The sequence below is a fragment of the Amia ocellicauda genome, chromosome 1 (genome assembly GCF_036373705.1).
Source record: "Amia ocellicauda isolate fAmiCal2 chromosome 1, fAmiCal2.hap1, whole genome shotgun sequence".
In the NCBI taxonomy this organism is placed as follows: Eukaryota; Metazoa; Chordata; class Actinopteri; order Amiiformes; family Amiidae; genus Amia; species Amia ocellicauda.
Window position 1 is genome coordinate 44,089,934 of NC_089850.1, and position 21,896 is coordinate 44,111,829.

The 21,896-nt window shown below is 38.3% G+C and overlaps 2 protein-coding genes across 5 annotated transcripts; both read right to left on the minus strand.

The window, feature by feature from the left end:
- Positions 1-2,404: 2,404 nt before the first annotated feature.
- Positions 2,405-10,717, minus strand: rnf8 (ring finger protein 8, E3 ubiquitin protein ligase). Of its 4 annotated transcripts, XR_010816970.1 has the most exons (9): positions 10,435-10,717; positions 9,896-10,024; positions 8,752-9,417; positions 8,523-8,585; positions 7,858-7,947; positions 7,014-7,121; positions 5,271-5,475; positions 3,781-3,963; positions 3,044-3,130 (listed from the first exon to the last, which is right to left on the minus strand). XR_010816970.1 is itself a non-coding variant. In XM_066706027.1 (8 exons), exons 1-8 carry the CDS (start codon positions 10,555-10,557, stop codon positions 2,964-2,966), a joined length of 1,551 nt encoding a protein of 516 aa, XP_066562124.1. In that variant the 5' UTR covers positions 10,558-10,717; the 3' UTR covers positions 2,405-2,963. The 4 variants fall into 4 exon arrangements, 3 of the variants coding, with proteins under 3 accessions (XP_066562124.1, XP_066562136.1, XP_066562145.1); XM_066706027.1 differs by lacking the exon at positions 3,781-3,963 and having other exon boundaries at positions 2,405-3,130; XM_066706039.1 differs by lacking the exon at positions 3,781-3,963 and having other exon boundaries at positions 2,405-3,130; positions 5,264-5,475.
- Positions 10,718-12,355: 1,638 nt separating this feature from the next.
- On the minus strand, positions 12,356-20,396 carry LOC136750901 (alpha-1,6-mannosyl-glycoprotein 2-beta-N-acetylglucosaminyltransferase). Its single transcript, XM_066706060.1, has 2 exons — positions 20,301-20,396; positions 12,356-20,182 (listed from the first exon to the last, which is right to left on the minus strand). The coding sequence occupies exon 2, from the start codon at positions 19,916-19,918 to the stop codon at positions 18,635-18,637; it is 1,284 nt and encodes a 427-aa protein (XP_066562157.1). The 5' UTR covers positions 19,919-20,182; positions 20,301-20,396; the 3' UTR covers positions 12,356-18,634.
- Between the last annotated feature and the right edge of the window lie 1,500 nt (positions 20,397-21,896).

Consider the following 21,896-nt stretch of genomic DNA (forward strand, 5'->3'; position numbering starts at 1 on the left):
ATGCATTTTCTAAGAAATACAAATCCATTCAAAAGGAGAGCACAGATGAAATATTTATCTGATCTGGCCATGCTGAAGTAATGTGAAAGTCACGTAAAGTGCCATGAAGGCATATATAATTGATATACACAGTATGACAAAAAGAAAAAGAGAAAACCTGACTGACCTGTGCATCCAAGACTAGAAATAAGGAAATAGATGACCAGGGGCCGGATTAAATCTTTGTTGTTTAATTCTATAAACTACAGACTACAGATTTCTCCCAAATACCAAATAAAAATATGAATGGAATGGAATGGCTGCCATGCATGTAGAGATGCTGATTTAAGAAAAAAATGCAGTGGTCTTTTTTCCAGAGCTGTACATACCATGGACTAACAAAAAAAAAAAAAAAAAGACCTCCTCTCATATATATGCAGTTCCCGAGTGCACTAGAGATGAATGTAGATGTTTGTCCAGGCTGCAACATTCCCAATTTACTGATTTCAAGCTACAATCAGCTAAAGACTGCTTATTTCATGCACTCCGTGTCTAGACTCATGCTTTAAATAACATTGATATCTAGTGTACTGGAGCCATCTTGTGGTTAGGAGGGGGATTTATTATTGCTTATTTATTTTATACCAGATTTTCTTCTAGGGATTTGTCAAGAACTAGTACAGTTTATGGCTTGAATGAGTTCAAACCTCATCAAACTACATTTTATACAACCAAAAAAATAATGTAACCTGGGATATGTAGTTTTATAATTAAAAGCACAGGGTTATAATTTGAACAATAAATACATTCAAATTACTTCACCCTGTGTATATGCAGTCAGCAACAAAGACACCTTCTGCCTGTTTAATGCAATACTATTATTCAAAGTTTTTTCTTGCAAAAAACATCAGGGAATGGTATCCTTCCTTCCTTTTCACCTTATAAAACAAAAAAATCTGACCAAGACCATTGTTCTGTTTTGACGTTTGTCATTATCCTTAAAAACACTGCACTGGAAACACCACTGCACTATTACATGAGCGGTGATGACAGAAGTTACTTTAGCTAATCGTTCTGGACATCATTCACTGGAATCCATCTAGTTTGGCAAACTTGGAAGTGATTGTACTGAAGAGCAGATGAGGATTTTCAGCAAACAATAAATTCACTCAATTGTAGCCAAGCATTACATAATAAACACAAAGATCTAAATACTGATTAAACTTGTTTTAGTTGTTCTCGTTTTGCACTAGGTTTCAATGTCAATCCTAGATTTATTGTTGCAGTGGAAAACCATTTTCATTTTCTGTAATACCCTAAGAAACACATTTTGCATTTACCTAAATGTTTACTTTACCTAAAATTTACCTGGGGGTGGGGGGGCACCAACCTTCCCTGCATCTAAAATATCTGTCCAAAGGCATTTAAAGGGGTCATAATATAGGCGATAGAGAAAGATTTGCTACCGCACATAGCTTTTAAGTTTTTAATATGCCACTCGCACATTGTATTTGTAGTAGAAATCCATTTATAAAACAAATAAAGTTATGTATTAGTAAGAGTGGCTAAACAAAATATAGGATGCAAAGTAAATACAAAGGTATGGTAGTTTCAAAAAATGAGACAATGCTTGCAGAATAATAGTTATTGCACTGGACAGGACCAATGGAAAAACACCTTAGTCTCAGTCTGACTTGGTTCAGGCATTAACTTTTGAAAAGTTGCTGATCAAGTTCTTTCTGGACCAGCTGCACTTCACTTGATCATGGTGACAGGTCACAAAAAGCTGCAAATGGTGTCCACATTCAAAAGGGCCAAAAGATCAATGTATATTGATATGAAGAAATTGGACACCACAGGCAGAGAGAGGTAATTAAACAAAACAAGAAAATGCATGCTATAATTAATATAAATTAAAGATATAAAGTAGAATTTTATAATATTCAAACTTGTGATTGCTACTCTCATTGTCAGCAGTTTATAATTTCACAATTAAAATAATGTACCTATACATCAGGGGTTCCCAATGTCTGGTGATGGAGGGCCAATTTCCAGAGGTTGCATGGGATGGGGGGCTGCACTAGAAAATGAACCACCGATGAAAACTAAATATGTCCCAAATCATAAATATTTATTTCCTATACATTTCTGTTATGGAACATTAATGAACTTTGATTGTTGTTTTATTATTTCCCCCAAAATTAAAATCCCCTGCAATTTGTAACAGAAAATGTTCAGAAAGTGTAACAACATTGGCTTTGGGGGGCCAAATTTGGACCACGGGCCGCACTTTGGGAACCCGTGCTCTACAAAAACTGTTTTAGAGTAAGTTATATAATACTGGAATAGTCCTTGCTTTTCATTAAGAATATACATAAAAATAGAAACTTTTTACAAAACACTTATATAACATTTACACTCCATATGAAGATGGAACTCATTTTATTAATTTACAAATTAAGAGCACAAAACCGGGCTTCGAATGGACACCAAAATATCACTTCAATCTGCCACAAGATATTTACACTGTACTGTTGAATTTTTAGATGGAAGAAGGCAAGTATACAAAAGAGCTAAACAGAAAAACACTTTTCAAAGAAAACTTAAAGGGGTAACATACGAGAGTAACCCCTGAATTGCAGAATATTCATTTCTTGCTAATTTTCAAGTATACCAGTAGACAGTGACAACAAACAAACACCATAGAGAATTGAACAAAAATGTTCACAGGTCACAGGCTTCATGCTTTGCACAAAAGCTGCCTTCATTGCAAAACAAGGCTATTAACAACACAGTAACATGCAGTTGTGAAGTTGTACTACTACTGGGTAGCGCTGAATTGATTTTCATGGTTTATTTCATTCACTCATAAGTCACCTGCTCTGAACAAAGTAACACTGCGATAAGGTAAGGCAGTAAAATAAGAGAAAAAACATAGAAAAGTTGTTAATACTGGACATCTGAAGGTCTGACTCGGTAGCTGCCTAGATGATGAAAAATGCATCGTATGAGGAGTTCTCACTAAAGCTGGAGGTGTCCGAGCCCCAGCTGCTGCTCGTCTCGTCCTGAGACAGGATGGACGACATGCTACTCTCCACGGACAGGTCACTGCTGTCGTCATCATTAATGACCACCACTGCAACCGGCTGGGCTACAAAGACAAAGACATCAGCACAAGAAAGTATTGAAGATTGTCAGCCAAAGTCCTGATTGTTAAAACTAATCTGAGCATCACCCTCAAACTGGAACCAGAGTGAAGGTGTGTACACTATACTAAATATCATGAAGCTGGGCATCTGTCATAAATATCGCTTAGTAGTAGACTTCAAATATAATGTCTATTTATATTAGTTGCTTCATCAGCCATTGTAGCGATTAGTACATTAACTACTAAAAGAAGAAATTGCATATATAATGCCTATAGAAAGTCTACACCCCCCTTTTTCTCACATTTTGTGTCAGTGCCTCACAGTTTCAAGGATTTAAATAAGGATCTACACACCATACTCCACAGCATATATAATATATATTAAAAATACAAACCAGGAATATAATAGGATAAGTCTCCAATATTTGGTAGCAGCAGCTTTGGCAGCAATTACAGCTGTGACTTTTGGGACAGGTCTCTACCAACACTGCACATCTGGATTTGGCAATATTTTACCCTTCTTCTTTACAAAACTACTCAAGCTTAGTCAAGTTCCTATAGGAACATGGATTCATAGCAATATTCAAATCATGCCACAAATGTTTGATTTGTTTTAGGTCAGGGCTCTGACTGGGCAACTCAAGGACATTTACCTTTTTGTTCCTTGGCCACACCAGTGTAGTTTTGGCTGTGTGCTTCAGGTCGCTGTCATGCTGAAAGGTGAACTTCTGTTCCAGTTTCAGCTTTCTTGCAGAGGGCAGGAAGCAGGTTTTCCTCAAAGACATTGTACTTTGCTCCACTAATTTTGTCTAATATCATGACAAGTGCCCTAGTCCCTGCCAATGAGAAACATCCCCATAACATGATGCTGGCACCACCATGCTGCACAGGGATGGTGTTCTTTGGAGATGTGCTGTGCTGGGTTTTCACCAAACATAATGCTTTGCATTTAGGCCAAAACATTCCATTTTAGTTTTGTCAGACCACTCCACTTTGTTCCACATGACTACAGAATCTCTGGTGTGTTTTGCAGAATTCAAATAGAATTCAAAGTGGGCTAAGTAATGGCTTCCTTTTTGCCACTCTACCATACAGGTCTAGGAATATTGTTGTCACATGCACACTTTGATCAGTCTTATCCACTAAAGCCAGTAGCTCTTGCAAAGTTGCCATTTTCCTCTTTATATCCTCTCTGATTAGTCTCCTTCTTGCTCGGCCATCCTGTTTGGAGGTATGGCCTGATCTAGGCAGGGTCTTAACCTTACTCCAAGGGATATTCATGGGCATTATTATTATTTTATTTAATATCCACTGATCTACTGATCAACAACTTTGTTCTTTTGAAAGCTCCTTGGTATTCATGGTTGAGTCTTTCAAAAGCACTACCCTTCAGAGGGAACCTACAGGAACTGCTGACTTTATACTGTAATCATGAGAATCACCCCAAGGTGGAAGCCATTTAACTTGGAAAGGCAACAGCTTACACTAATTTATACAATACATTTTCAACAAATTTCTAGATATTTTTTTGGAAGTTGTGGAGTAGGATGTGTAGATAAAGGGAAAAACAAACAAACAAAAACATGATTTTAATTCATTTTAATTTCAGACTACAAGGAAACAATAGCTGAAACTTCTGCAAGGGGGTTTAGACTTTCTATAGGTACTATATGTTTTTCTTCATTTAGAAATCCAAAAGTATTTCCCCCATTTTTGCCCCAATTTGGATTTACTAAACCAAATGTGCTTAATCACTATGGCTTTGGTACATGTTAAGAAGGGAAAAGGTAAAAAAAAAGTATGTCCCAAACCAAATGCCTGAGCTGTTTTTCACGCTGCAAGGATAAGCATATCTTCTGCCCCTCTGTCACACTGTCTGCAGAATTTGATGTTGATAGAACAGCTAACAACCCAGGAACTGCAGGAGTCTGAGAAGCCAGAGGAGTGGCTTGTGTATTGTGTACCTGTATTGTGTATCAAAATGGATGCTACTGCAAATACTGCATCAATAATCACATTCATATTTTATAAGAAAGATAAAAGTCACAGAAAAAGAAGCAGATTGTTTCCCTCCACCTCAGACTAAGACTTGCCCATACATGGAAAAGAAAAGACCCCTCAGTGTCATCCACGCACCTCTCACCTTTGCGCTGCCGGATCAGGCTCTCCCTTCGCTCCTTCATCTCGGAGCTCAGGTTCTCCACCATCCGGTCGATGCAGTTGTCCAGCACCAGGGAGCGTGTCTGGGATAGGATATCCTGCCGGCAGATAGGACACTCGTCCTTGCGCTTCCTCCACTCACTGATGCAGTGCAGGCAGAAGCTGTGGGCACAGTTTAGCGTGACCGCCTGGCACACAAGACAAAAACATTTTCGAGATGTAAATAAGGTCATCCTTTCTAGTATTTGGGTGGAGCAATAACAGATAAAATATCACATCTAATGTAAAATAAATAAGCGATAAAAGTTTCATACTGAACTATGTTTGTTAAACTATAGGATCCCAATGTTATTCTGCTAGTTAGCATTTGATATATAAAAATGTAATTTCCCCCCCAAATAACAGAATAATTTAGCTGAATGACCATTATGTAAATAATACTAGTTTCATGTTAGCAGTAGCTTCAGCAAATTTCTTTTGTTTTAATTTAGTAACCAGGGCAGAATTATACCTTGAGAACAGAGTAATGCTCCACACTAATTGCACTTGAATACCTTAGCAATGCTAATTGTGAGCTTGTAATTTAAACTAACTGGTGCGGCTGTCATATTAATCACACTGCCCCCCTGAACAGTGTGCAAACCCAGTCAATCGAATACACCAGTTCTCACCCTAACACCAGAGAGAGAATACTGCAGCATCAGTGCTACACTGTATTGAGACTCCCAGTCTAGAGACTACACCCAACATGGTTCGACCTGAACACCGCCTGGGTAGTGCTGGATGTCTAATGCAAAATCAATTCTAGACTGAACAAAAATATAAATGTAAAATGCACATCTGACAAGATTTTACTGAGTTACAGTTCATATAAGGAAATCCATTATTGAAAAATTCTAATCTATGGATTTCACATGACTGGGAAGACAGATATCCACCTGTTGGTAACAGATACCTTAAAAAAAGAATACAAAAATAATAGGTGTGTGGATCAGAAAACCAGTTAGTATCTGGGGTGACCACCATTTGTCTCATGCAGCACAACTCCTTCATACAGAGTAGATCAAGCTGTTTGTGGTCTGGCCTGTGGAATGCTGTCCCACTCCTCTTCAATGGCTGTGTGAAGTTGCTGGATATTGGCAGGAACTGGAACAAGCGGTCTTACATGTGGAACAAGAGCATCCCAAACATGCTCAATGGGTGACATGTCTGGCGAGTATGTAGGCCATGAAGAACTGGGACATTTTCAGCTTTGAATTGAACATTCAATTCTCTGGCAACAGCTCTGGTGGACATTCCTGCAGTCGGCATGCCAATTGCACTCTCCCCCAAAACCGGAGACATCTGTGGCATTGTGTTGTGTGACAAAACATTTTAGAGTGAACTTTTATTGTGCCCAGAAACAAGGTGCACTCGTGTCATGATCATGCTGTTTAATCAGCTTCTTGATCCACCACACCTGTCAGGTGGATGGATCTTGGCAATAGAAAAATGCTCACTAAAAGGATGTAAACAAAAGTGCACAAAATTTGAGAGAAATAAGCTTTTTATGCGTATGGATCATTTCTGGGAAGTTTCATTTCAGCTCATGAAACATGGAAGCAACACTTTACATGTTATATACATTAATGTGTTTACATTTTTGTTCAGGGTATATTTTAAAGGCATTAAAGTTCATTTTGCTAATCTCTTATGGGGGGATATACTCAGGACTCAATGCCTTTACCTTAATGAAGAGCTCTGAGCAAATAATGCACTGGAGCTCATTCTCCAGCACTTCAGTCATCTGTGTCAGGACTTCCTCTTTCTGTGCTCGGGCTTTCTCCTTCTCCTCCTGCGGAAAGACAGACAACTGTGAAGCACTAAGGCATTGCACAGTTTCAAGCTACTGACAGTCTTTTAAACATGTAATGGGTAATACATATTCAGAACCCCATTCAAGCAGCCGGTCTACAATGGCATAGAGTCACCAGGACTTGGCAGATTTTCCTTCTGATGACAACAACGCTAGACCTCACACTGCACGTCTGACATCAGAGCACATTTCAAGGAATGGCTGGGAAGTGCTCCCCCTTGCCCTGTACAGTCCAGACCTGGCCCCATGAGACTGCCAACTTTTGAGGGCCTTGAAATCACATAGGATCCCAGCTCTGTGAAAATGACTAATCAGTCCAGACAGCCATGCATGGGGGGGTTGTGCTGGCAGAAATGCATTGTGATCTTTCTGGAGATTTTGTAGAAAAGTGCTCTGAAATGTCCAGTTAACGTTAACTATCAGGTACTTTTGTTTTAATAGACAAAAAATATACATGTAGAATTATTTTCATATTAAGATCATTCAGCAACCCTTGTTTTGTCTTACACAGCAATCTGCTACAAATCAAAAGACCCTCCCCTGTGAAAAAGACTCTCTCATTCAATACAAAAAATTGCATTCCTTTCAGAGACAAATAAATAAATAAATAAATAAATAAAGTATATATTTATTAAAAATACTGTGAGCAACACCATCTCTTCCACATGAAACCCAGTTACTATGTGCGATTAAATACTTTGTCTTTCCAGACTACCTTGGTCTCCTCCAGCTCTTTGTCTTTGGCCTGGATGATTTCTTCAAAGTCTTTTCGAGAACGCCGGAGCTCTTCGATCACCTCTCGATGCTGTCAATATTAAAACACAGCCTGAGTGACTGTACAGCTCCAAATACTTACTGAATTCCAAGAGACATACAGACATTTCATTTTGCAGGGCTGAGAGATAAGGTAGTTGGAACCCTTTGGTGAAGTTAGTCAAGAGACTATATGGTCCAGAAAACATTAGCTTCTCTTGTATTGTTAGACACAGAAGAGAAGGTAAGAGACTTAAGTTACTTATTTTCTCCTGAACTTCAACTTCCAACATTACATTTACATTATACATTTCAAATGTGTTTCATAGTATACATTAAGAGCATCAGACATGTATAGATAAATATATAATTGTAAGTAACACAATAAGACCATATATTTTCCATAAAACGATATATGTTAATTTCTTTCACAATTATCCAGTTAAGAAGAGAGCTTGTCAGATAAAGGAAGAGCTAAAGAGAAACATGAAGCACAATAACTCTGTGTATTAGGCCTTGAATTGGAAAGTTTAGACTTAAATGGAAAACTCTCAAAGTTAACTTTACATTCTTTCTAATAATGGTAGTTAATTATCAGCACCTAGTCACGGTACTTTCTTCCTTTACCTCATGTAAAGCCTCATCCAGTTTCTTCTTCAGGCTCTCCTCCTCTAGTCGTTTCTTTTCATTCTGGATAGAAAAACATTACTCACTGACAATGCAGCTCCACAGGAAAACCAAAAACAATTAAAAATATAATACATGCAAATAAGCAATTTGATATTTTAGCAATGCTGCTTTCCAGCACATAACTATACATGAGAAACAAACAGCACTAAAAGCCATGCAGTGTCACCTCCAGCCGGCGCTCCTCCTCGCAGAAGGTCTTCTCCAGCATCTCCACTCTGCGCAGTTGCTGCTGCTGCTCACTGCGCAGCTGCTCCCTCAAGGAATCCAGCTGTCCCTGCAGCTGCTCCAGCTCCTCTCTGGGGGGATCAGGCTGGGCCAACATGCACGCCTCCCGCTGCTCCGCTTCCTGCACTTTGCTCTTCATCACCTGCATCTTCCTGAAGTGCCTCTGAAAACTGGCCAGCTCGGTGCTGCCCTGAGAGCCCTGTTGTGGCTTCTCCAGCCCAGGGCCCGCACTGCTCGGTCCGGCAGGCTCCCCACCCTGAGTCCTCTGCCTTGACAGTTCCTCAGCTGGACAGACCCTGCCTCGAGGCTTGTCCGTGCTGGAGCAGCGATAAAGCTTGGCTTTGGAGTCACACGAGTCCGTGGCCTCCAGATCCCCGCTGTATTTCCTCTTAATCCTCCTGAGTTTGGACCCTGTGTCTGCCTCCTCTGTTGGTCTCTTGACCAAGAAAGGCTTCAGAGATTGGAGGCTGTTCCGCTCCAGGAAATATTCAAACTCCACTTCCTTGCCATCAATGGGCACTCCCAACTGGATTTTGTCCCCTAAGCTCAGCAGGTGCGCCTTCTCTGTAGCGATTCGCAGCCCATTCACCCACACACCATTCAGGCTCTAAGATTGCAGAGAGAAACCAAATCAAATCACAAACAAATTAAATTAAAGATTTTAGTTGCATTTGAATCCTCATTAATTTCTGCACTTGATGCTGAGCCAAAGCACAAAAAACACAATGTGTATATCATGTGTCAATTGTTTTCAGTAAATATATTTATTACTCTAGTAAGAACACAATTAACAACGTCATATAGGCAACACAGAGGAAATCTGTTTTAAAAAGACCAATCAAAAAGGTTTTGAACTGTTTACAGCAGGAAGCTCAGATTATGAAAGCTCACAATTTCAGTGCACCCCACTGCTGAACGTTGACATCTGTCAAAACCAACAGTGCATTCAATATTAGGCTGCATTGCTCATGGGCAGGATCAATACAATATGTTTGATGAAATTTGTTTCAAATTAGTCCAACTGAGAGAAAAGGAGAGGCTGTATCCTTAGTAATACTGGAGGGCACACATTTGACAGGTTGTACCTTTTTGTCCATCACAGTCCAGTGGCCATCTTCATCCTGCTTGAACACACAGTGTGTCCTGGAGATCATCAATGGACAACTCGGGGACAAGAGCTGGTACGTAACATTGAGGCCACGGCCGAGTGTAACCTAAGATGAAAATAAGTAATGAATACAGTGGTAAATATATAGTATAGATTATTATAGTTTATGTATTGAAAATAGTATTGATTGCTCTCTTTTATTACTGCAACTGTATATAAACGTACACACTGATTTGGAATTACAAAATAATGAACATGTATCTATATTAAATGCATGCTATATAGTAATGAACATCAATACACGTTTTAAATGTTGTATACTGAAAAAAAAACATTATACATTGGCAGCGTAATGCTATTGAAAGGTTGTTTGCAGACGTTCTATTTGTAGAAATACCTTCAACTTTCTGAGGAAACATCCAACTTAGCATAATGCATCATCCCAAATATGTCAATAAGCTAACAATAAATGACCCATCCTTGGGATGAACAGCGAGTTAAAAGAAAGAGGAGCACCTCTGTTTTATCGTGCAGTTGCAGGCACTCTCTGTGACCCACTCTGCTCAAGCACCAGGTTTCTCCCTTCGCGGCATCGTCTTCCTCAGTGGACGCGGAAGGCGGTTCTTTATCCTCCGCCATTCTCCTCGCTAATGCTCTGTGTGCTCTATTCTGTGTTTAAACGCGATTTCAAATATTGAATGTATATAGTAAATGCCATGGTTCGTCACAGTTCATCACAACAATGGCTCAAGTAGAAAGTTTACCACCCATAATTCCCTACTTTGTGAGGCCTCTCCGTTTCCGTGTGTGTTTCCGGTGAACCATTGGGTGGACCATAGACATCACACTGTCTCAGGCTGCCTGAGTTTACCAGATAGTCATTCCCGCTGAATTATCATTAAATCGTCCGTCTATGATCAGCGTGTAGACTTACGGGGTATACAGAGGATCTTTACTACTAGTACAGGGGAAAAACACAGAAAAATAAACGTAAACATTAAGTAATATAATTCGATATATCTCTGGATCTTCGGAGTGGCAGGGTTAGAGTTCAGACCGCCATCTTGGCTGATAATGCCCTGATCCTGGAAAGTGCTATAATTATAGTATAACACGCAGTTACACGCAACGTTTTAGGGATTTAATTTAAATAGCTTCGAATAAGGATTTTAACGCTTTGATAATTACATCACACTACTTTATGTTATATTGCTGGTTACTCCCAAGGTATATCTATTTAGCTACGAAAAAGCAAAGACCAAGACTTGAATAAGTCAAATTCTTTGATGCTACTTTATACCTATTTCCCACATTCTGTAAGGATCATCCAATTTTAAGAAGCATCTCAGTGTAAATAGCATTATATTCCAGAAGATACTTGCAAAATGTAAATTGCATGAATATAATTTTGTCATTTTGCCAAATTTGAATAGCATATATCAGACTAGGTATGTATATCGACTGTAAATCTCCAGAACAGGGCATAAGACCTGTGCTGTACTGTATACTGCCCGTGGGTGGTGTGCATTTCATACAGCACCCCTAACAATAAGGTAAATGTCCTTGAGTGGCCCAGTCAAAGTGTTGACCTAAATCCAATCGAAAATGTGTGGCATGGCTTGAAGATTGCTGTCCATCAACACTCCCCAAGGAACGTGATTGAGCTTGAACAGTTTTTTAAAGAAGAATGGTCAAATATTGCCAAATCTAGTTGTGCAAAGTTGCTAGAGACCTATCCCAACACTCACTTGCTGTCAAAGGTGCTTACAACAAGTATTAACTCAGGGGGGTGTAGACTTATCCTGTTATTGTATTTCAGTTTTGTATTTTTAATATTGTGCTCTCATTTTGTCCCCAAACTTAGCAGTGTGAAGTATGGTGTGTAGGTAAGTGGAGAAAACAATATAATTTAAATACATGAAACTCTGAGGCACCAACACACACACACACACACACACACAAAAGCTATGGGCGTGTATTATTTTGGCAATGCTGGGGATAGAATACACAACTCTGACCTTACCTATGACTGAAGTTCTACAAACTGAGCTAAATAGGTTAAGGCTGTGGTCTAAAGCTTAACATTTACATAGTACTCCACCACAATTCTGCTGGTTACCTTGCAGGAATTTCATATTGGCAGCATTTCCCTGTTCAGCCAAGGTTAGAATTTAGCAAGAAGCCTTCTCAGTCTGTGTGCCAACTGGGAGCCAGATCCGAAAATGGCTATAGGCATTAACAACAATAATTTGAATAAGTGATGCAACAAAAGCAGTTCCATGACAGTTTTCCCTTCAGCATCATATTTTACATCTATTTTGAACATGTATATTGTGGGCAGTCTCAGGAAGAACATAGATAAAGATGATATATGTGTGACAGTTATTTTATCACAACTCCCCCATCCACATGCATGCATCACATACAACACTTTGGGTTGAAAACAATAATCAATTTAACTAGTAGATTTATAAAAAGTATACATTTTCTATGGGGTTATTTAATATGCTCCTACTAATTTAATACAAACAACACAGATGTACCCTTAATTTTCATCATATTGTAATTTACAGTTTTCTTTCAAGATCTTATGATCCTGATACAGGAAAAATTGATAGTTTCCATGAAATGCAGTGAAACACAGACATTTTAGGATTAACTATTATCTTATTTAGTATTTAAATCCAGTCAGTACTTTAAACAGTATGTCAGTAACATATATTAATATACATTACATATATTCAATGTACTGCCACATTTTAATGAGCACACCAATGACATTTTCCAGTTTTTCTAAAGCAGTGTTTCTCAAACCTATCCTTGAGTACCACCTACCCTGCTGGTTTTTGTTCCAACCAAGCTCTCAATTACTTAATTGAACCATTAAGTGAACATATAATTTCCTAATTAGAGCCTTTTAATTATTTTTAACAGTAGGGGTTTTAAGTTAAGTATAAAATTGTTTGAGGAAAATATTAATGAACCAACTTTTTATCAGTTACACAAGAGTAAAATTTTATCAAATTACTTCAATTAAGCATTCAAATTAAGTTATTGAGAGCTCGTTGGGAACAAAAACCAGCAGGGTAGGGGGTACTCCAGGACAGGTTTGAGAACCACTGTTCTAAAGAACTTCCATGTCTTCTTCATGAATGTCTGCAACAGACTACACTTGGTTCAAAAGGCCAAGTTACCACATACTACGGTGTTGGATACATATGATTTTGAAATTACAGACCTCTGATACATGCAAAAAAATTGTCAAAAGACCAAAATGTATTACTGGTCATCTGAAAACGGCACACAATATATTTACAATTGCAAACTATTATGAAGAAAAAAAAAAAAAAAAAGTCAGATCCTCTTTGGACTCCTACCCAGTTTTGAGTGTAGAAGTTTTAATTCATGCCATACATACATGGTGATGCTGATACACACAATTTTAAAACAAACTCAATTAACCGATTTTTTAATTAAGTATTTTTTATAATAGGTCAGGTTATCACACTGACAAAAGTGTGTTCAAATCTTTATTTAGGGGGAAACAATGTCAACGCTGGACTTTAAACAGATTAAATGGGGGTAGATTTCCTTTTTTGTGCGAAACAAACATTTTAATATTCAGAATCAACACTGATCAACACATTAAATAGAAATCTAAATTGTTAGACAATGAGTTTTAAATGACACAAATACAGTGTTACAAGTTTCCAGTAATGCATATTCAATACATTCACATTTTATATTTAATTTGGTAAAATTGTAATAAATAATGCCAGGGCATGAATTTAAGGTCTTGGGGGGAAGACACTATTGCCTGTAGAGGGCATGAAAATTCAGGGACATCAAAGCAGAGGGTAAACAGGCAAACAGAAATCCAATCCAAGCTCATGAAGATATTTTCACACTTATTCATGAACTACATTTGTCAGGTCTGCTTAGTGTTAATAAACACATGACAACTCATTATATTATGTACCAGTGTAATGATTTGTGGGTATTTTTTGTTTCCTTTTTGTTATTACTACACATAGTGTTGGAATAGCTGGAAACAAACCTGCCTCGTCTGTTTGCAAGACTCATTTTCTCAAAATGATTCTGATATGCAGACAACTGAATTTGAGCTGATAGTAATTACTGAACAAAATGGAACACTATATATTACAGTCACGTGTTTGATATCAATTCCCCCCTTTGGTTAACGATATGGCTTTCATGAGCATTTGAAAATCAAAGAAAATCAACACGTGACTGAAAATCAACTTTGCAAAATCTATTCATTTCACTTGTTATTATGCAGAAAACCTTATATATAATGGAAGACACAAATCCCCATAGTACATTTCTTAGGAGGTTTTGAAAATCTAACAATGAATTAACTCCAGTGATCCCTCCCCACTTCAGTGTCAGTATTTTAAAAGAACAGGAATTTCCCTCTAAGTGAGTGACCAAAGAAAATAGGCCCGACTCGTGTGCATTTTTAATTCATCTAAATCAAACACTCATAACATAACGTATATTATTTAATAGTCAAATAAGGCACTTTATTTAATTATTAGTTGTATTGGTGAAAAAAAGTGCGTTATGGTTAAATATTTTGTCCAATTGTAGTCTTTATGTCAAGAGCATACCAGCATTATTTGGAAATTAACACAAAAACAGATGCTGTTTTTGCACCTGTCAGATCCATTCCCTATGTTAAGTGATGTCCATGAGATTTCTTCCGCAAAGGTTTGCTTAAGAAGAATATTAATTTTCACATCTATATTGCATTAGTTATTGTAAACAAAACTGTTTATATATTACATACAATTATTTGACATTTGATTATGTAGAATATAAAGTCAACAAGATACAGATATTATTCAACAATGCATCACTTTGTGGCCTGAGAAACCACATTATAAAGAAGTTTTACAAATTATTTGTACATTGTAGAGAAAAACATCGACAACCAAAAAAACAACACAAAATTACCCATTTCCACACCTCATGTTCTCAGAACCCACTCATGCTGCATATACCTCAAACCCAACCCCCTGGAAGGTAGGGCCTGGTTACAATTTGTTTGGAAAGCATTGCTACTAAACATGGACTTGGTAGCCAAGTTTTTTGAAAACAAGTTCAATTTTGTGAGAACAAATATCCATCTATCTTTGAAACACCTTATCCTGGCGAGGGTCGCTTATCCCAGAGCTGATCCCAGCAGGCATGTCAAGGCACAAGGCAGGAATACACCCAGGACAGGATGCCAGTCCACTGCTGGGCAACACACACAGACATACACACACACAAGGCAATTTAAACTGACCAGTCAACCTGTCCCGCATCTCTTTGGATGGTGGGAGGAAGAAAACCCACACGGACAACATGCAAACTCCACACAGACAGGCTCCCCCCAAGCCGAGCCTCGAACCCAGGACCCTGAAGCTGTGAGGCAGCAGCGCTAACCACCACACCACCTGAGAACAAATTATATATATAGAAAAATAATGTTGCCTATGTATGTAACATTACTTAAATTCTACTACACTTTATTAATTTATATTGAGTAAACAGTTAGACTCCAACTTTAGGAATTGTTACACAAAGCAGGAGCTTATGGAGAGGAGCAGTGTGGTAAAACGGAGAGCCCCCTGGAAGGAAACACAGCACATACTTTAACTTTGATCCTACAGTACATTGTACCCTATCTCTATGCTCTTGCACTAAGATACTGCAATAAAAAGTCAACATACTGTGAGAATCTAATACCAGTGTGCTTTCGGCACACTGGACTTTGAAGAAGACAATTGTCAGCAGGGACCAGTCTTGGTGAGCATCTACAGACCTGTTTCATCGCCACCACCCAACCCTTTCCTACAGTCCAGGGTTCTTTAAGTAAAAACTAGTAGTTTTCTAGTTGTACAGAGATAGCCTTCTTGGTATAATTTCAACCTACATGGATAGAGGAAGTTTTGTTCCCTGAGTTTACACCCTAAATGATATGGTACAATTTTAAAATGCATAGTTTAACATCCACATATTTTCATGTCAAAAAACTGAAGTATAATTCAATTGCAGATAAGTGCCACTGGTTACAAAAGTAATCTAAACCAGTGCTTAAATTTGAACAAACACCTTAGTGTTACTGGATTCTAAACTGTAACAGAATCCAACTGAGATCAATTAATGACTGCATGCATGCATAAATCAGACACATACAACATCCAGTCTCTACATGCTCTCTGTGCCTTATTACATTTTCTTAGGCAAATCAAAATGATCAGAGTAGAAGTGCATATTGGTCTACAATGTGCAAATGATCAGCTTTACTGCACTGCATTGTCTACACCTCATTTGGATACAAAACGCAAAGGTCATATGGAAGCCTAAATTTATGGCTCGCAAGGTTATCGTTCAATTATAACCAGGAAGTGTTACATTTCAGCCATACTATTGTTCACAAGTAACCCGATGCAGGTTTTGTTTTTCAGAGGGTAGAAATTTTTTCAGACTTCCCCAACAATATGTGTATATGTGTATAAGGCACAATGTTGATACATTTACTAACTCCTTTTAAACTATTTGAAGTGTAATGTACTTGTAAAATGGCCATAGCATCAAGCAATTAAGTCAAGAACCACTAGCATTTTATCCCTCCTGAAAAAGAGAGCTCCCCAACAGCAATTTTAGTCCTTTGTTTTCACAATGCTGATTCCCTATGTGCCAGAATCTTCCCCACCTTCACAGTGAAGTGGAGTATGAGAACATATTTAGTTACATTGTGACATGTGTATTAGACAACGCAGCTTTTAAAATTATTATTGTTTGGTCCAATAAGCAAGCTAATAAAAAATAAAAAATTCAAAATTTTTGGTTGGATTAGGAAACTGCATTCAGCCAGGGGGGTATTCTGCCTTTACTACTGCTACCCCCCTGGAATATTAATGAGAGTGGAGGGGCATTGAAATAAAAGGCCCCTTCAGTTTTTATTGGTCAAGGAATAACAACATTAAATCATTAAAAGGTTTGTGTATAATGAAGAAAGCAAAAAAAAAAAAAAAAAACACACAAAGACAAGTAAAACATTTACAGCTTTTCCTCATTCAGCAAAAACAAAGTGACCTTTGCTTTATGAAATCTCAGAGAAATGTTCGGCTACAAAACAGCCCCTCAATTAACCAAAAGGTTTGGTAAAAAAAGACAAGGTGATCAGACCTGTAATTTTAGTCTTCTCCTTGGTGCACAAAACAACTACCTAGGCTTAGATGTATGTATTTTGTCACTTCATGGGCATGCCCAAACCTAGCTATAAATACTGCAGCTGCAGTAAGAGAACCATGGCCATTTCCTTCGGATTGTCATTAACGTTGATGTTGCTTAATGGAGAGAGAAATTACTTCCAAATATAATAATATGGAAAATAATTATATTCTCAAATTTACAATACAAATGGTCGTAACTTAACTTTGGATAAAACTGATGAATACATTTAAAAATATCTGATATCAAATGGTTCAGTGGCTATATTCTCCTCTTTTCATAGCCATTTGATTTTTTTAACTTGTGTATTACACACAGTATTGCAAAGATTATTTGAGATGAAAATCAAATACTGTAACCAAGGTGTTCAAATAAATTCAAACAACAAAAACAGACTAAACAATGGTCTCATTATGTAAAAAATAAACTTGCATTCAAGTAGGCCTATAGTATATATTAGTATAGTATAATGGTTCCAAATCTCAAATGTAGAGGAAGCAAAAGATAATTATTCCAGAAGAAAATTTGAATAAAAAAAACAAAACATCTCACAGGGAAAAGCACCATCACTTTAGTTTTTTATGTTTGTCCTTCTCTCAAAGTGGTGCTGTAGGTAGCAGATTACACAAAAGACAAGCCACAAGAGCAGCCACAATCTTGAAACCATATGTAATAATGAGGTACTGTCTTGTAGGTTATGCTAAAACTGTACAGGACTGTACATCAGTTTACTCATCGAGCAGCCTGTTACACTGTAGTGATGACAATGAATAAATGAGTGGACTGGTAAACCAGAAATATTCAGATACAGAAAACACATCCTAATGCATTTCTGTGTTCCCTGTACAGACCCAAAACATTACACCAGCTGTACATTGCTATTTCAAAGAATTACAGACTGGTTATGCATAGAATTGAGAGAGCCCATTTTTATATATTAGGAGATGGCTTTTGTGACATCTTTGGTTTTACTTCTGCAGCTACTACTTGTGCCTGATGTCTTAAAATTCATAAGGAACAGTTAAAAAGAAAAAAACAAACTGTGCAATATATGCAGTTAGTATAAGAGCATCCTTAAAGTCATGATTGCCTTAAAAAAATGATTGTCCAACAAACAAAATGTGTCCACTGTGCAGTAATTCATGAGCAAGCGACCATAAATTGCAATGACTAAACAAAATAAAAAAGTGAAGTTAAATGAAAGAAAATGTATAATTTCCCCTTTCACCTAAAATAAACTGAACTGTCCCCAGGGTATAATTATAAGACAGGTGGTCTTGAGGCAATTTCATTACCTGATGCTGCGCTCACATCAATCCAGGGAACAGGTGTAAATTATCACCTCAGTGGTTCAGAACCATTTTGAAGACCACTTCAATACCTGAATCCACTGGATAAAAAATAAGTTAACCCTGATTTCACATTTTTCCAATGGCAAAAACCCTCGTTTGAAATAACACACCTTGTCCGCTCACAGAATTTTGGCATAGTTTTTGCACAGTGTGTGGTCCCGAATATCACCCCAGCCTCCATTCTTCATGTGAGGTTTGTGTTCCACCGAGCCCTGGTTACTGAGAACCAAAGAATGGGGAAACAGGGAATCCTTGACAAACTGCAGAATCTGCTCTGCCTTCTCTGCAGCCAGCTCTGGCTGGCAGTTGGCCTGCCGATGCAGCCCACAATCCCCGGTGTGCAGCACTCTGGAAGCCTGTGCTGCCATCACCTTCAACGGCTTGGACATGCAAGTCCCTGACAAGTGCTGGAGGGTCCAGTCCCAGTTATAATCATCATAGGTGCAGAATTCATTGTTGCACCCCATCAGCTTGTAATACAGATCCTTGGAGATGCCCATACCGATGTTGTGTTTGGTGGACAACCAGGTGGACGTTTCCAGCTTGTTGGTCTGATCTCTGAAAGTGAGATGGCTTTCGTGGTTGCCCAGTGCTAATATATCACAATCAGGACAGTCCTTTTGTTTCAGCTCCCCCATGTGCTTAAAAAAGCGAAAGAAGTCGGGCAAGAGGTAGTTGTCCTCTTCTAGGAAAAGTGCATACCCACTGTATCCCTGGAGGGCTCTCACTCTCTCCCACACAAAATGCAGCTTCCACCACCAGTGATGTTTGGTTTGTGTGAATGAAGCTTCTCTGTAGTGATTGTAGGAATCGGGGAAGTCAGCATTGATGCATCCCTTCTTCTTGGCATCCTCCCTAGAAATATCCCTCGGGCAGTCTTTGGGGTCCTGTCCGGGAAACTCGCTGGTGTAGAGCTGCAGGCTGTAAGGGAAATAGATTTGCAAAACCTTGCAGAATGTGATATCTTGCACGATGTCGCTGATTTCCTGTGAAAAATAGTCGTGGCTGAAAATCAGGAGGATGTTGTGGACTTCAGAAGACTTCTTCAACGAGTCCACCAACAATTTGAGGTAGGCGGGTCTGTTGTGGACCTGAACCACTAGAACCAGTTCGGGGTCGGCAGGGAACCTGTCCCCATTGCGGATGAATTGCCTGAAGTTACTTTCATACACCGACTTTTTCATGAGAAACACAGACTCGTACTGAAACTTATGTTGCGTGATGCTTGGTGCAGTGAAAAGACCTCTTTCCCCAACATGTGCACTGTCTCTACTGGGAGGATCCTTCACTGTAGCAGCCTGTGGCGAGCTGCTGCCCTTGCGACTCATGTAGACGAGAGACAGCCCGATAAAGGCAGTCATCGATAAGGCAAGCACATTTCTTTTGTTGATCTTCAATCTCATTGTTGTTTTCCACCGATATTTTAAATAATATAAAAAGATCAAAACGAACACCTACGTTTCAGTATGACGTTCCCATTCCAGAGTGTCTTAAACGTAAAATGTAACAATGTCTAGCTATATCCGTACGAGTTGTTTTATACAGTCCTCAGTCGTATCTGCCGACTTGGCGACACTTCGCAGTCGACTCTACTCCAGTGTGACAAGCAGCCCAACTCAGGAAGTAGATGTAGATCTCAGTTTGCAACATCGGCTCTGAAGGACCACCTGGGAGAGGACACCACACAACAACAGCGACTGGGTCATAATATCATCACACTGAACTGAAGTCGTGCGGTGTTAATAGCAGTTTAGCAGACGCAAAATACAAAAAAGACCGGCTCACCTGACAATAGCGTCATGTGTCACAAATCGTGGAGGAAGAGAGGGAGGAGGGTGAGCGGAAAAAAAGTTTCTATCTACTTTCAAGTTCTCTGAGGGAGGGGTGACTAATTGACTGCTGACGTGGACTTTTTAGCCAATAGGAGTAGGCAGGATGTTTTGTTTAACCAATCGGCGAGCTGTTGGTGGAGGGAGAGCGGTCGCCCAATCGCGGCACTCGGGGGGAGGGCTCTACACTTGTCATTTACTGGGTATGCTGGTAGATCTGCATTGATAAGAGTGATTAGGCCTAGTTAAAAATTAGTTTTTTTTTATTATTATTAAATTAGTGTATATGAAAGTACAATCTTTCACCTACTTTCATCTCCATTATTTTCATAGTGGCCTGATAATTACAACTTAGCATGATGGCCCTACTGCATCAATTCATTATGTTGAAGAATAACTGCCTTATGAAAAGTTTAAACTTTATTTGTTGTTGGTACATGAATAATAATACATTAAGCCGATCAGTGGTAATGCAGTTTTTTTTTTTTCATTCAGTTTTCCATTGTACTTGTTAATACTCGCACCATGAGTCACAGGTTTTTACATGGAGTTAAAGAACCAGTTAGACAGGTTAGACATCCCTTAGTGTGTTACCATTGAAACCAGAAAAACATTATTGAATTATCAAAATGTGACTTGTTTTGTGACGTGTTTAAATTAAGGTCTTTGGAAAATGTAAAATAAAACAATATCTGTTTAAAGTGAAGCTATGATTTCTTCTTCTACTTCATATTATTATATTACTGTCTAAATTACAACTAAACCTTTCACTTTTTTTCTGTTTTTGGAAGATATTCCATATTTAACGACTCCCTCAAGAAAAATTATAAATCAAATAAATAAATCAGGCCTTTTCAATATTTGACAATATTTTGGCTCACACAGGTAGATGTTGCACCTTCAAAAATGCCTCAAGTGCTTTGCTGTTATGTATTTATATTTCTCTATCTTCTATTTCTTTCTTTCTTTCTAAGTCAAGATGTGAGACTTCAGTTTCCCCCAATGTTGGGGGCAGATATTCACAATGAACATGAATGTAATATTCTTTAATTGTAGTTGACTTTTTGTCCTATTGTATTACAATCAATCAACTAACTTTTTTCATGAGACATACCTATTAAATGTTGTGTAATCATATGCACTGTCTATCTGGCTTTACAATGGATTAGTGTGTCAAAATAAGGAGCACTTATATTTTGTAAGTTGCCCTGGATAAGCGCATCTGCCAATAAATAAATGTATAATAATAATAATTAAAGGTATGTCAGATTATTAAACTGATAGTGTTGTAACAAGCAATCAAAATAAAAACTGAAAGGTTATTATATATTTTTTAGTTTCTCCCTGTTCATAGCACAGACTGACTGCACATATAGTTCATCTCAGCAGACTGAGATCTTTCTTGCAACAGCTGTGTTTTAACAGTTATATTGTTCACCTGTGTTGAAGCATGGGTTTTTGTAAATTCTGTCTCTGCATCGATTGCATTGATATTCAGTATACAAAGCCATGTGGAGATTGGAGCTGCTTCCACCTGCTGGACTAAATCTGA

Excerpts from the sequence above, each read along its gene's own strand:
- LOC136750901 (XM_066706060.1), bottom strand. The coding sequence starts at position 19,918 with ATGAGATTGAAGATCAACAAAAGAAATGTGCTTGCCTTATCGATGACT.
- rnf8 (XM_066706027.1), bottom strand. The coding sequence starts at position 10,557 with ATGGCGGAGGATAAAGAACCGCCTTCCGCGTCCACTGAGGAAGACGAT. Across the intron at positions 8,586-8,751 it reads AGGAGGAGCGCCGGCTGGAG|AATGAAAAGAAACGACTAGA; the intron begins GTGACACTGCAT and ends TTTTCTATCCAG. Across the intron at positions 7,122-7,857 it reads AAGAGCTGGAGGAGACCAAG|GAGGAGAAGGAGAAAGCCCG; the intron begins GTAGTCTGGAAA and ends GTCTTTCCGCAG.